The following is a 14,343-nucleotide window of genomic DNA, read 5'->3' as shown; positions in this document are numbered from 1 at the left end:
GGTAAATAAAACAGACAAATATTTATAAATAAAATATTTTATATAAATATTAAATAACCATACAAGCTCTAAGTGCTAAGGAGTTCTTATGGTGTTAAGCATGAACATGAAGGAGGTAAAAGCTGAATTGTGTAAAGATTCATAATTGTTATGTGGCTTTGAAGTGAGAAGCCTTTAGAAGAAGAATGCTTCCTGCAAATCTTTGTGCAGATTGAAAATAATCCCCATAAAGGGCTAATAAAAACACAATATAAGTGCATACCTTCCTTATTATTACAAAGTCAGGATGATGATATAATTTTAATTTAATGCTTAATAATACAAGCCTGGATCTCATTATCCAAACAAAACTAACATATTTCTCAAAAATAGTTTGTCATAAATTTTGTTGTTACTGTTTTTAGTGCACTCAAAATTTATTCAATTAATAGCTGTGCTTTACTGATAAAAATGTATTTAAATTAGATGCCTTCATAAATGTTAATTATTCATTTCACCTTAAAGGGAAATCTATGATTTTGGTGTTCTTGTGTAACAAATAAAACTAGCAAGTATATTTATTTATATGAGTTCTCTCTATGCTAAGGAAAAAATATCCTCACACGTATTTATTCAGTAGGTGGATGGTAAGTATCAACTACATGGTATAAATTGCCAATACACAACAGATACAGAAGATAGAGAATTTAGAGGTGCCTGGCTCAGTGGGTTGAGCGTCCAACTTCAGCTTAGGTCGTGATCTCATAGTTCTCAGTTTCTGGTCCTGCATTGGGCTCTGTGCTGACAGCGCAGAGCCTGGAGCTTGCTTAGGATTATGTGTCTCAGTGTCTCTCCTGCCCCTCCCACACTTGTGTTCTCTCCCTCTTTCTCTCTCAAAAATAAATAAATAAAACTGTAAAAAAAAATAGAGAGCTTAGGTTAAAGCGTCTAGTTATCAATCCAATCAATATAATAGAGTGAATACATATATGTCTTCCAAAAGCATATAGGGATAAAATGTGAGTATCCTAGCCAGTGTGAAACTACAGTATATGTTATGTAAAATTCTTATTCTAAACTGTCCAATATTTTATTTTCAAATTTTGGTTCCCAGTTCCTACAGTAGCTATCAGCATAAAACTACTACTTTATGTCCTTACTTTAAACTTTCTTGCTTTGCTTTTTTTGGCATAGGAGATGTCATAGGCATTCTCATGTTTATTGCGACACTTTTTTACAATAGCCAAGACATGGGAACAGTCTAGGTGTCTATCAAGGGATGAATGGATAAAGAAAATTTATATATCTCAAAATATTTAGTCATAAAAAAGGAAGGTAATCTTGTCATTTGCAACAACATGTATGGACCTTTAAGGGCATTATGCTAAGAGAAAGAGGTCTAACAGAGAAATACAAATGCCATATGATCTCACTTACAGGTGAAATCTTAAAAACAAAACAACAGCAGCAACAAAACACTGAACTTATAAAATAGAACAAATTCCTGGTTGCCAACGGGAAGAGGTGGGGGTTGGATGAAATGGATGAAGGGAGTCAAAAGGTACAAACTTCTAGTTGTAAAGTAAATAAGCCATGGGAATGTAACGTACGGTGTAGGTGATTCAAGTTAATAATATTCTATTAAGAGGTGTCTTGGTGGCTCAGTCAGTTAAGTGTTAGACTCTTAATTTTGGCTCGGGTCATGATCTCACAGTTCATGAGTTCGAGTCCCACATTGGGCTCTGCACAGATAGTGCAGAGTCTGGTTGGGATTCTTTCTCTCACTTCTTTCTCTGCCCCTACCCTGCTCACACTCTTTTTCAAAATAAATAAAATATATTTTATAAAAAATAATACTCTATTAAGTATTTTAAAGTTGCCAAAAGAGTAGATTAAAAAAATAAAAACCATAAAAGAAAGATTATGACTTAATTTTCGTTAGGTTTTAGTGATACTTCTTGGAAGGGTTTAGGTTCATCTATCAGTTTCTGGCAACTGAAAGATCATATGACTTGCTAACAACAACAACAAATCCCAAAGTTATTAATTACAGATAAATATTTATGTATAGAAACATGCATTAAAATTATCAATGACAGAGGGCTGTCTGGGTGGCTCAGTCAGTTAAGCCTCTGACTTCGGCTCAGGTCATGATCTTGCAGTTTGTGAGTTCAAACCTGCATAGGGTTCTCTGCTGTCAGCATGCAGACATGGTTTAAGGTCCTCTGTTCCCTCCCTCTATGCCCCTCTCCCACTTGTCATGCTCTCTCTCTTTCTCCTCTCTCTCTCAAAAATAAACATTAAAAAAATTAGATTTAAAATATCCACTATTGCTCCTTTATATTGCATACATTTAAGCTTTGATTTGTTTCTTAATCCCATATACCAACAATATCAGAAACCAAAGTTCTAAAATGCATTTTCTTTTTTTTTGAAAAGTTTCGCTTATGTGTTCAATAACCAACTTGGAAATTTATGCACAAGATGAATGTATGATAACTGATATTAAAACATTCATTAATTTCCTACTTGGAGGATTAGATAATTTCAAAGAATATTTGTAATCCTTATTTCTTTAATTTTTGAAGGATATATTTCAATTTTATAGCACTGAATGTCATGCATTTTTAAAATTTATTATTTTTTATGAACCTCACATAATTATTCACCAGAAAACAGTATGCTATTATTATCTTACTTGTGGTAACACTGAACCTTTGTCACCGTTTTTACTGCAACTCTATCCTTGGTAATAAAATAGTCAATACATTCCTGCATCTTTTTTTTTTTCCCATAGCAGTATAAGTGTTACTTCACTGAAGCAGATAAACAGGATGGATAATGATTGTTACATACTCAGTGATCCTTAAAATGGGGAAAAGTAGAATGTTCTCTGATCATTCTCAAATTGGAAACTGACTGAATTTCATTTAGGAAATAGCAAGATCTCATTATAGGTGACATTCTCTAAAAGTATATAAAGACGAGAATATTTGTCCTGAATTCTGTACGTTAAATCAGATCCATACAGTAAAAACTTCCTTATTTTATGCAAATTGGAGAAGTATCATATAAATCATCTTTCCAGTTAAGTAAAGATGTCATGGAGTACCTGGGTGGCTCAGTCAGTTGAGCATCTGACTCATGATTTCGGCTGAGATCATAATCCCAGGTCTTGGGATTGAGTTTTGCCTGAGTTTTGCTTAAGATTCTCTCTCTCTCTCTCTCTCTCTCTCTCTCTCTCTCCCTCTCTCTCTCTCAAAAACAAAATTTAAAAAATGGTATAAATGATGTCAGGGCATCTGGGCGGTTCAGTCAGTTAAGCGCCAGACTTTGGTTTAGGTCATGATCTCACAGATCATGGGTTTGAGCTCGGCATAGGGCTCTGTGCTGACTGCACAGAGTCTGGAGCCTGGAGCCTGTTTTGGATTCTGTGTCTCCCTCTCTCTGCCCCTCCCCCGCTTTGCACTCTGCCTTTGTCTCTCAGTCTCTCTCAAAAATCAATAAAAACATTTTAAAAAATGATGTCAAAAAAAATCCCTCACCAACAAATGAAATCTCTCTATCCAGGACCAGGAAGGATACATTCCAAACAGATGCCTGAAATCATTGAAAAAACTGTTTTTTCCTATACGCACATACCTATGACACATATCTATGATAAAGTCTAATTTATCAATTAGACACAGCAATAGATTAACAATGATAGAAAAATTATAGCAGCATACTGTCATAAAATTTATGTGAATGTGGTATTTCTCTGTCTCAAAATATCATATTGTACTCACCCTTGTGCTTGTGATGATGTAAAATGATAAAACACCTATGTGATAGATGAAGTGAGGTGAATGATGTAGGCATTGTAACATAGTGTTAGGCTGTCATTGATCTTCTAATAATAGTTTAGAAGGAGGATGTTCTGCTTCTGGACCATAGGTCACCATGGTGGGGTGCAGGATCGGGGCTACTGTATATTGTCTCATTTCCTTTCTCTATATATGAAAAATGTCAGAAAAGCTTAAAAGTATCATTTTCCTTTCTATTCTATAAATTTGCTATGGCCCATGTCAATGTGGGCAAATCAGACAGTTAGTAAATGAAATTCATTGATCCTATTTTAAGGAGGGGAATGAGGTAATACATAAATCCAGGCCATTTTTCATGGCCCAATTCATTTAAATTACTCTAAACATAAAAACTACAGTTCCTAAAAAAAATGTCAGAGTCTGGGTCACAAAAACATAAAAGTACATATTTTGCTTTTATAAAAATTAAAACCAATCCTGTATTTGTCATCAACATACAGTGTTTATGACTTGATGCTATTTCATTCTGAAGGAAGTGTTCAGAAAAGAAAAATTTTTTTATTGTACTAGTATCACATTGCTGGTCAGAATGATGATTTCCTGCTTTATTTCAATTTAATTAAATAAAATGTCTATTAAGCACAAAAATGACTAAGGTCTATTTTCTCCGCTTAAAGTCCCCAAGTCATGCAGGTTTGTAGGATGAAAAGAGTAAAGGATTTGAGGGTGGTAAGAAAGGTTTAATGTGACTGCTCACATAGGAGATGTGGAGTATAGAAATTCCCACATGACATAGAAGGATCTGTTAAATAAGAAAATTGAAACTGAGAAACTGAAAGTGTCCGGAACCAAATCTAGATTCAATCAGATTAAGTCATAGGGAGGGCACAGAAAATTTTACAGAGGAGGAAATTTTGGTAGAAGAAATAGTATCAAGAGAGAATGAAGGGCAAATATTGAAGAAAGAAAAAGGATAGCTATGGAATTTATGGACCAGGGTGGTGAGTAGCTTCAGTCACGACCAGGTGAAGATAATATAACACAAATTTAAAATAAGGCTTGACATAAAGTCCATAAGACCGGAAATGCTAACTAAGTGGAAGATCTGTCTACACTGAAAGAGGGAGACAAGGAGAAAATGGATCCTCTAGGAAAGAGCTGTCATTTGAGCATAATATTCTCAAGTAAAAATCTGCTAATAATAAGTAAATCTTGTTTGCTTTGGAATGAGATTCTTATAGGTTATGATACATATTATAAAGGCGAAGACTCAGTCAAGAGGTATAAAAGGATGAGCAGATGTTACACAAAATGGCCATAGAATCCCAGAAAAAAAAAGAAAAAAAAGAAAAAAAAGGGAAGAAAAATGTTCAGACTTAAAATTAAGAACATTTGACAAGGATTGAGTGGAAGAAAGGAAATCACAAAACCAAGATGGAGATTATTATTGAACCAATATGTGGAATGCATGGGGAGAGGTGGCACACAGGCTCATGTGAACTCATTTCTCTCAAGATGGAAAAGCTCAAGCAGATGCTTCATTCTTTCTTATACACCATTTTTTCTCCTCCCAGTATGCTTGAGGCAACATTTGAATGCAAACATCAATGTGTCCTTGGTGTTCTCCCCTAATTTTTGGATCCTAGTCTGGTGACAGATTCTAAATCTGAAGGCCTTTTACAACTTCCCAGTNCCCCGTTTTTTTTTTTTTTTTTTTTTTTTTTTTATGATACAAGCAGTGACTAAAAATGTGGGGACTTTGTTTAAGACCCTTAATTTCTAAAATTTCTTTACTGTATAGGAAAAAAATAAAAAGGGAAAGAAAAATATTCTTAAAATTTTTTAATACTTTATTTTACTTCTGAGAGAGAGAGAGGGAGACAGCATAAGCAGGGGAGGGTCAGAGAGGAAGGAAGATACAGAATCTGGAACAGGCTCCAGGCTCTGGGCTAGCTGTCAGCACAGAGCCTGACGCGGGGCTGGAACCCACGAACCGAGAGATCATGACCTGAGCCCAAGTCGGATGCTTAACTAACTGAACCACCCAGGTGCCCCAAGAAAAAAATATTCTGAACTAATTCAAACAAAGGTTGGAACTATTTCTATCATATAATATACATAAATGTTAATAACAACTTATGGAAGTGATTTTACACTTCAAATCTTATATGATTAAGGTGAAAATACCTTCTGGGTGGTTACTTTACAACTAGCACTTACCCTGGGGCTGACGGCTGGGGTGGTATATCTGAAGGTCAAATGGCTGGGCACTGGTTTTCTGAATCACACTGACATTCTGCCCTGTCCACTTATTGGCTTTTGACAACGTGTTGGTCCTCCAGTCCGTCCAGTAGACCTCACTCCCATATAGAGACACAGCAAAAGGATGGGAGAGGTATTCATGACCTCGGATGATTTCTATCATGGCTGTTCCATCATAGAGGGCTGAATAAATAGCATCTGACCTACAGAAAGGTAATACATCAGTATTTTATCAAAACTTACTCAGATAGTGGAAACTAATTTGGCAATAAACTNTTATAAAAATTATTTAAAATATTCTTATAAAAATATTAAAATATTGTATGGGTGTCTAATTTGTAGAAAGAAAGAAAAAAAGCCCATCCTAACAAAAACAAACAAAAATTACTACCACCATCATATTGAAAACACATATTACCACTAATTTCAATGTGTGGATACATAATGCATGCATGTTAGGACATCTTTTGAGCTTATAAGTATTATCTGTGGAAGGTAACAGAAAATACAGAAAAAGATCATTTTTTCAAACCTGGCATCTGTCCAAACTATTCTTTTTTCAAAGTGGTCCACAGTTAGTCCATTTGGCCAAGCTCCAGTTTTCATGTCTTTGTAGATGGTTTTTCTACCAGCACCACTCATGGAAGCAGATTCGATGCGAGGAAAATTGGCATCCCAATCTGTCCAGAAAAGAATTCTGAAGAAAAATAAATAATGCTATTGTTTCAGCCAATCATTTCACAAATATTTACTGAGTGCCTACTATATGCTAGACATTTATTAGGTAAACAGTCTCAAAAGAAATTAATGAATTATCTACCCTCTTGGGGCTTAAGAGTCCTATAGAGAAGATAGACTAAATAAACACATGAATATATAATTACAGCTTCTGAAATATGTTGAAGAAAACTTTTGTTATGGAAGAGAATAGAAGATAAGTAATCTACTTAGAGAAGGCGATCAGGAAAAAAATACCCAACACTCTGAGTAGGCTGTATTTATACTAAATCTAAAAGATATAAAGAACAGTATAAAGAGCATGACAAGCAAAATAAATAGCAGAGATGAAAGCCTGAATAGGGAAACGAAAGTGGGTGATATGAGGAACAGAAAAAGATCAATGTGGTGAGGAAAATGGGAGAAGATGGATTTGAAGAGGGTGACTTAAAGGGTCTTGCAGGCTAAGGCAATTATTTGGGATTTTATTTCAAGCGAATATGAAGCACATTTAAGCAGGGCAGAAACATGGTATCATAAATAAGTGAATGCTAGTGAGGCAAGAGTATGAGCATATCAGGTGGTTAATTCGAAGACCAGGCAAAGATGATGGTGGTTTGGAGTTTGGTAGTGGCAGGGAAAAGAAGTGAATGGATTGAAGGTATATTTTGGATGTAGAATTTCCAGAACTAGCTGATGACTGAATATAGGGAATGGAGTAGAGAATGGATCATAAGTGACTGTGTTTCTGTGTCAGCAAAGTCATAGTATGGGTAAGGGAGAGGGTGTGCAGGGAATCCATAAGAGAAAAGGGGAAAATGGAAGAGGAACAGATTCTAAGATCTGGGAATTGAGTGTGAATGGATGTGAAGAGCAATCAAAAGTTTACTTTTGGAATTTTTATTTTAAGATTTCAAGACATCAACAAGGAGGTGTTCAGGAAACTGTGCTATGCCACGGTGAAGTTCAGGGAAGAAGGCAGGGCTGGAGATATGAACTTGGAAGTCATCAGTGTGGAGATAACATTTACATGCACAGCAAAGATAAAGATCATATGACAGGAAACAGATGAAAGCAGACAAAATCATTATATTTTAATATACACAAACAAAGCAATTGTTAAAGTATCCGCTTTATATATTAAAAAATCATTACTTTTTAAAAAACCAAATACTATTTGAGACTCTACAAATTCATGCTACACTAACAGTTCTTCCCCACAATGGACATTATGTGCCTTATGTCTTACATTTGATATCTGAGTCTACTAGGTGATTAGATGTTCAGTTGATGGTGGTTTAAACTGCTAATGCAGGTTTGTATAGCATGTATTATATAGTTACACAATAATTCCGCAATTGTTACAACTGACTATATTTTTTAAGTGCTTACTATATGATAAATACTATTTTCAGTGCTTTATAGATGATCTCCTTTAATCAATCATGAGGGCATGGCTAATGTTATCTATGTTTGAGATATGAGCTTAGAGAAGTTAAATTACTTGACAAGGGTTATACAGCTGGTGAATGACAATGGGAGATGGGAAACTAGGCAGTCTAACTTCTGTTCTTATGCTTTTAACAGCTAACTCTTTGATGTCATGTCACTAAATACAATAACAAAGGGGAAGTATCTGGTACAGGAGTAGGAGCATGGTTGCTAATCAGTAAACGTCAGCTGCCTTCTCTACTTCGGTCGTAGAACCCAATGATTAGCATGGTGATTTGGGAAGGGTGAACTCAAAGGACTGGAGAAATAGTGACAATCTAGTAAATTTTCCTATCATCAGCTATAACACATTTTGGTGAAAAATTGTAAAGTTACTGGTAAAAATACCTTTATTCTTCATTATAATTATATATAGTTTTACTACTTTTTATTCTTCTATATTTTTAATGATCCTTAAGCACATGAATTTGGTAGAGTACCAAGGAAAACGAAATAACTCTCTGGAACAAAATTCAAAATCCAATTCACCCTAAAATATTTTTTAAAATATTATGCTTATATAAGGAAATATGGAGCGATATAAGCAAAGTATTTGTCATGACTTCAATTTTTGAAAAGTATATAATCTGTTTGGGTCAGAGGAATTCCAAATATCAAATGAAAAGATGATTCAATACATATAATAAATTTAGTAAGTACATGTGTTAAAAAATTATGGTGAACAGAGAAGGAAGATGCAGATATTCTTGATAAGAATAGCAGTTCACATTCAACTCTTAAGCACTGGGCATCCACAAAATGTTATTAAATAATTATGTCAATATATTTTTTTGTCTCAAACAAACTTGGGATTGAGAGTGGTATTTGTCTCTTACTCCAGCATCTTTAATCTCAAGACTCTATTTTCTCATCTATAAATAAAAACTATGACTGTACACCATGTCAGGAGCATTTGATGAAGTAATGGATGGAAACAATTTAGCACACAGAATGGCTAGCACTCAGAAAAGATTTGTGTTTGTAAAAGCATGCCACATACACATAGTCATAGAGATGATTTTTTAAATGAAAAAATTCCAAAGGATTTCCAAATTGTTAAAAAATGGAGACAGACACAAAGAGAGACAGACAACGAGAATTAATACTAATGTCAATGTTTAAATGTCATACCAGTATGAATGTGAAGGTAGATTAGTTTTATGAAGTAAGCATAAGTCAAAGCCATCAGAAAAGGATTCAAAGTAATAGGTCATAGGATTGGGTTAATCTCAAAGAATGTCTCTCAAAAACTGAGTTTATGTTATAAAAAAGAAAAAAAAAAGTTTTAGTTTCACTGGAAGTTTTAGGAGTTTCATGGTCCTGGGATTATATCCACAGAAACAAAACCAAAATTATTCATTGTTTAATCACCAATATTTAAGTAAAATAAGTAAAGTGCTGAGAAAGAATAAATATAAATAATATATTGGGGACAGTGTACTGATACTTGTTGAAGCTGGTTAATGGATATGAGGAATTTTATTATATAATTCCTTCAATTTTATGTATTTGAAAATTTCTATTAGAAAGAACACAGGGCAACTGGATGGATCAGTCAGCTGAGTGTCTGACTCTTGATTTAGGCTCAGGTCATGGTCTCATGGCTGGTGAGATTGAGCCCCATGTAAGGCTTTGCAATGACAGTGGGGAGCTTGCTTGGGATTCTCTCTCTCTGCTCTTTCCCAACTCATTCTCTCTGTCTGTTTGTCTGTCTCTCTCTCTCTCAAAATAAATAAACACAAAAAAATTTTAAGTGTAAAGTACTCAAAATTAAATTAATAAGTATTTTTTAATACAAAAAATACCAGAGGAAATTTATAAAATCTTACAGCTAGAATTTTTTTTTCTGAAAAGACTAATTAAAATAATAGGCTAATTTATTTATTTTTTTGAGAGAGATAGAGAGAATGAGTGAGGGAGGGACAGAGAGTGAGAGGGGACAGAGAATTCCAAGCAGGTTCACACTGTCAGCATAGAGCCCAACACAGGGGTCAGACTCACAAACCATGAGATCATGACCTGAGATGAAACCAAGAGTCAGATGTTTAACCAACTGAGCAACACAGGTGCCCCTGAAAAGACTAAGTTTTAAAGATTAGATTATTTTATTATTATATGGAAATATCAACATATATACACATATTACTCTTAAATTAATATACAGTATGTTGCACTAAAGAGCAAATGGAACAAAGATTAACTAACATAATGCTGGTAGGCTACTCAGTTAAGTAGCTAAATGTCTTTAAAACAATGAATGAAATAAACTATGTCTCTTACTACAAATTTGATTTTAGATGCTCCCATCTTTTCACTGACAGCAGGTTATTTGTTAGCTTCTCTTTATACTTAGGATTAAAAAAAGAAGATCTAAAATAGAAACAAGACCAACATAGCATCTATCAAATTTATGGTGGTATCTTGAGAAATAAGGTAGATAAGAAAGATTTTCAAGTTTGAAAAAGATTAGGAAAAATAATCACTGAAAACAAACAATGATTTTAAGAATCCTAACTAGTCTGATAATCTCTGGATATGCCACCACCAGGTCTAGGCAAGGCTGTAATTCACAGTCTGGATTGATGACCCAAAGGATTCTGAAGCATTGTCTTTTGCCTGAATAACGAATGGAGAATTGGAGTCTCCCTTGTAACTTTCTATCTAGTTCTGTCTCATGTGGTTGTGGAAATTCCAACACACCTATCAGTAACCCTACAATTCTGCATTCTCTCTACATGTGTACTTTTACCAGAAGTAAGCACTGTAAAGTTTCAAATATGGTCCACTGGACCAAAATAGTATGGCTTGAGATAATTTATAAAATAAGGAATTATAAAATAAGTGATTCCTTTGTTTCTTCACTAAACATAGCAGCATTAAACTGTTTCTTTTGTAGTACTCACTATAGTCCTAATCTTTCATTGATTCTGTGGGGAAATTTCTAACAGTTTTTTTTTTTAATAAAATATCATGTTCTAGTATTAGTTCCCCTAAAAGAGTTTTTAACTTTACTGTAAGTCAGTTTACAATCAATTTAAAAAGTTGATTTCAAGGATCATTGTTTCATAAATTCTAGGCACTATTTTGTATACTCTCCAATGTGGTATTTTAAAAGAATCATTTTCCCCTTATTACTTTCTTTTTATGGTTAAAATGTATTAGCATTTCAATGATTGCATTATTTCTTGAAATATACAAAGACTGAATATCTCTTCTTATAGGATGTATGGAAATATTCACCCATAATTGCTTTTAAAAAAGAGACTACAGTCTACTGATTCTACAGTTCCTGCATTCACGTGTTAGTCTGTATCAGGATTAAATTGGGTCAATGGACCATGAACAACTTGTATCATTACAGGCATGAAAGGGCCATTATCATCTATCAGGTCAAGCTGCAGAAGGTGAAAATAAAGGATCTTGGTAAAAAAAAAAAAGAGGTTACTTATTTATAATCTTTAGTTTTTTTTTTTTTAAGTAGCGTCTTTATTAGTTTCATTTAGAAATAGTCCCAGATGAAATTAAAATTTTCTTTAGATGTTTCACTAATCTTCATAATTACTAAAATCTGCTTTTACAAATCGCAATTGTTATAACAGCATCCAGTTATCACGACAAATGAAATTTAAATGCCAGCAATGGAGCAGGAAGACACCATTCAGATGCATAAGCACAAAGGCAATGAAAGTTTGAGAACTGAAGTAAATGCCTGTAGAATCTGAACTCCCTGGTGCTTCTTACTCCCTAATACTAAGCTTGATGTTTAGAGGAGATTCATGTACTCTTTCAGGTCACCTTAGCAATAAGTGTATCTCTTTAAAATGGAATGAGAGAAAAATGGCTCCTCCCTAAGACTCCCATTTACCATCTTGGAATAACTTGTCACTTGGGATATTGGGTCAAAACCCAGAATATTAAAGGAATGTGGCTTGATGGTAGATATGTTTTATGGTGTAAAATGAAGGCATGTGGATTTTAGGCCGGGGACTCAAAGTAGTTGATTAAAAACATTTGTTTTTGGCATCTGTAGAAAAAGGTCACAAAGGACTTTCACAGCAGAAGGAAACTCACATGAGGTAAACATGTTTTATTGGGCCAATGTTATAACCTGTTTGTTGTTATCGCTGCTTCTGTATTACCTCAGCTTTGCTGAGGGAGCAAAGTGGCTAGCTGTAAGCCTTTTAATTCATTTGTTAATGTAAACAAACTTTATAGTAGTGCCCATTATCTGTCTTTTCCTATATAATTCACTCTTGAAGGTGTATCCTTGAGTTTTGTAAGTTACATGTCAACAAAAAGTCTGTGCATTTGCATGCATTAATTTATTTAGCAAGCATTTATTCACCACAATTACATATACCAAAAGCAGTGAAGGATTTCATAGACATGGAACAACTTTGCTTGCCATTAAGAGCTTATGATGCAGTAGAAACGATAGTGGTATTTACAGAAACCAGATTTCTAAAAAAAGTATCCAGTAAATTTACCCTAAAATAAAAATTTTCAAAAAAAGCTTAATTGCCTTTGCAGCTCCTATCAATTTTGATTACTGGCTTCTTTATGTATTTCATGAATTATTTGAGAAACAGGGAGAAATTTTATGTTTCTATTTGAATAGACAGCACTAAGGCAAGTTTCAAATTATTTTTCAGTGTTGCTTTTCATGTACTTAGTTTTGCAGTTCAGTGTGTGTGTGTGTGTGTGTGTGTGTGTGTGTGTTGTGTGTGTGTGTGCAAACGCTCACATGTACTTTTACTATGTTCCAGCCTACATTATGAAATGTCTAATGTTTACAAATAACTATAAATTTTTACCAAAATATCCCAAACCCAAAAATATTTTAATTTTGTACACTGCATTTTAAAATTGTAATTGCTACTGCAGGCTTTAAAGGTGTTTATGTGAACCTCAGACCTGAATTGTTTCAATCCATTGAGATAATTTTAGCAATAAAAATCCCATTATATCATGATACTCAAACTTGTCAACCTTTCTATTTCTTCCTAGAGTTGAGCAAATTAGCACTTCCATCTGAACTTTAATTATTTAAGAAAAAGTTTTTTTAATATTTATTCATTTTTGAGAGACAGAGGCAGAACATGAATGGGGAGGGGCAGAGAGAGATAGGGCAACACAGAATCCGAAGCAGGCTCCAGGCTCTGAGCTGTCAGCACAGAGCCTGATACAGCGTTTGAACTCTGTCATTAGGTCATGACCTGAGCCAAAGTCAGACTCTCAAAAGACTGAGCCTCCCAGATGCCCCATGAACTTTATTTATACCAAAAATGGTTTCGTAAGTATTATTTCTTCACTCATGTTTCAAGAAACAATAACTACTGTATCTATTTTATTCAGCCTTACAATTTCATAGTAGCACTTAGTAATGGAAGGCATCGACTTTCTCAGGAGCATTATCCGGTTTTTGCTATTCATAGGTTAGCTTTCTGTATTTTCAATTCTTAAAGGATATATAACTTCTGAAGATCTTTTATCATTGGAATAGTATCTGGATACATTTTCACTTAAATAGTATTTGTGGGTGGTGTGCTGTGTTCTATTTTTTTTTTTCCCTTCTCTCAGGATATTCCCCAAACTAAGTGAGATAAATAATTTTATTCTAAGCATTGCCAGTTCAAAGCTAGAGAAAAGAAAGTTTCAGCTCCCAGATCTACTGCTTTGTTTGGTCAGACTGTTTTTAAAACTTTGATACACCTGTTTTGTCCTTTTTGTTTTGTTTCTCTCTGTGTGCCATTTGTAATTTGGGAGCACTCACATGAATATCTCAAATGAGATAGTATTCCTATCATATTGGAAACTGCAGCTAAAACTACAGCTTTCTCCAAAGTATCACTTTCCCGTACACAGAAAGTTTTTCCTGTGTACAAGATGCTGNCGAACCGCGAGATCATGACCTAAGCAAAAGTCGGACGCTTAACCGACTAAGCCACCCAGGCGCCCCCACACTGGTAGTTCTTATATTGAGGGTAAAACCCATGTTGATGATGAACTTTTATGGGAAGAAAAGGGTCAGGATCCACAATTTACTTGCAATCTCAGGTATAGTCTGTTAAAAAAGTAAGTTCTCATG

At 34.3% G+C, this 14,343-nt stretch overlaps 1 protein-coding gene across 1 annotated transcript in view; it reads right to left on the bottom strand.

Moving 5' to 3' along the window:
- The window catches only part of LRP1B (LDL receptor related protein 1B), a 1,854,983-nt gene that overhangs the window by 604,132 nt on the left and 1,236,508 nt on the right, over positions 1 to 14,343 (bottom strand). The window contains exons 26-27 of the mRNA XM_077767810.1: positions 6,580 to 6,744; positions 6,006 to 6,250 (exon numbers count right to left, since the gene is read on the bottom strand). Of these exons, the coding sequence (XP_077623936.1) occupies positions 6,006 to 6,250; positions 6,580 to 6,744 (410 nt within the window). The remainder of the gene's footprint in view (positions 1 to 6,005; positions 6,251 to 6,579; positions 6,745 to 14,343) is intronic.

This window comes from Crocuta crocuta, unplaced genomic scaffold, assembly GCF_008692635.1.
Source record: "Crocuta crocuta isolate KB4526 unplaced genomic scaffold, BGI_CrCroc_1.0 scaffold154, whole genome shotgun sequence".
In the NCBI taxonomy this organism is placed as follows: Eukaryota; Metazoa; Chordata; class Mammalia; order Carnivora; family Hyaenidae; genus Crocuta; species Crocuta crocuta.
Note: the sequence above shows the minus strand (reverse complement) of the source record. Positions and strands in the feature narration are given on the sequence as shown.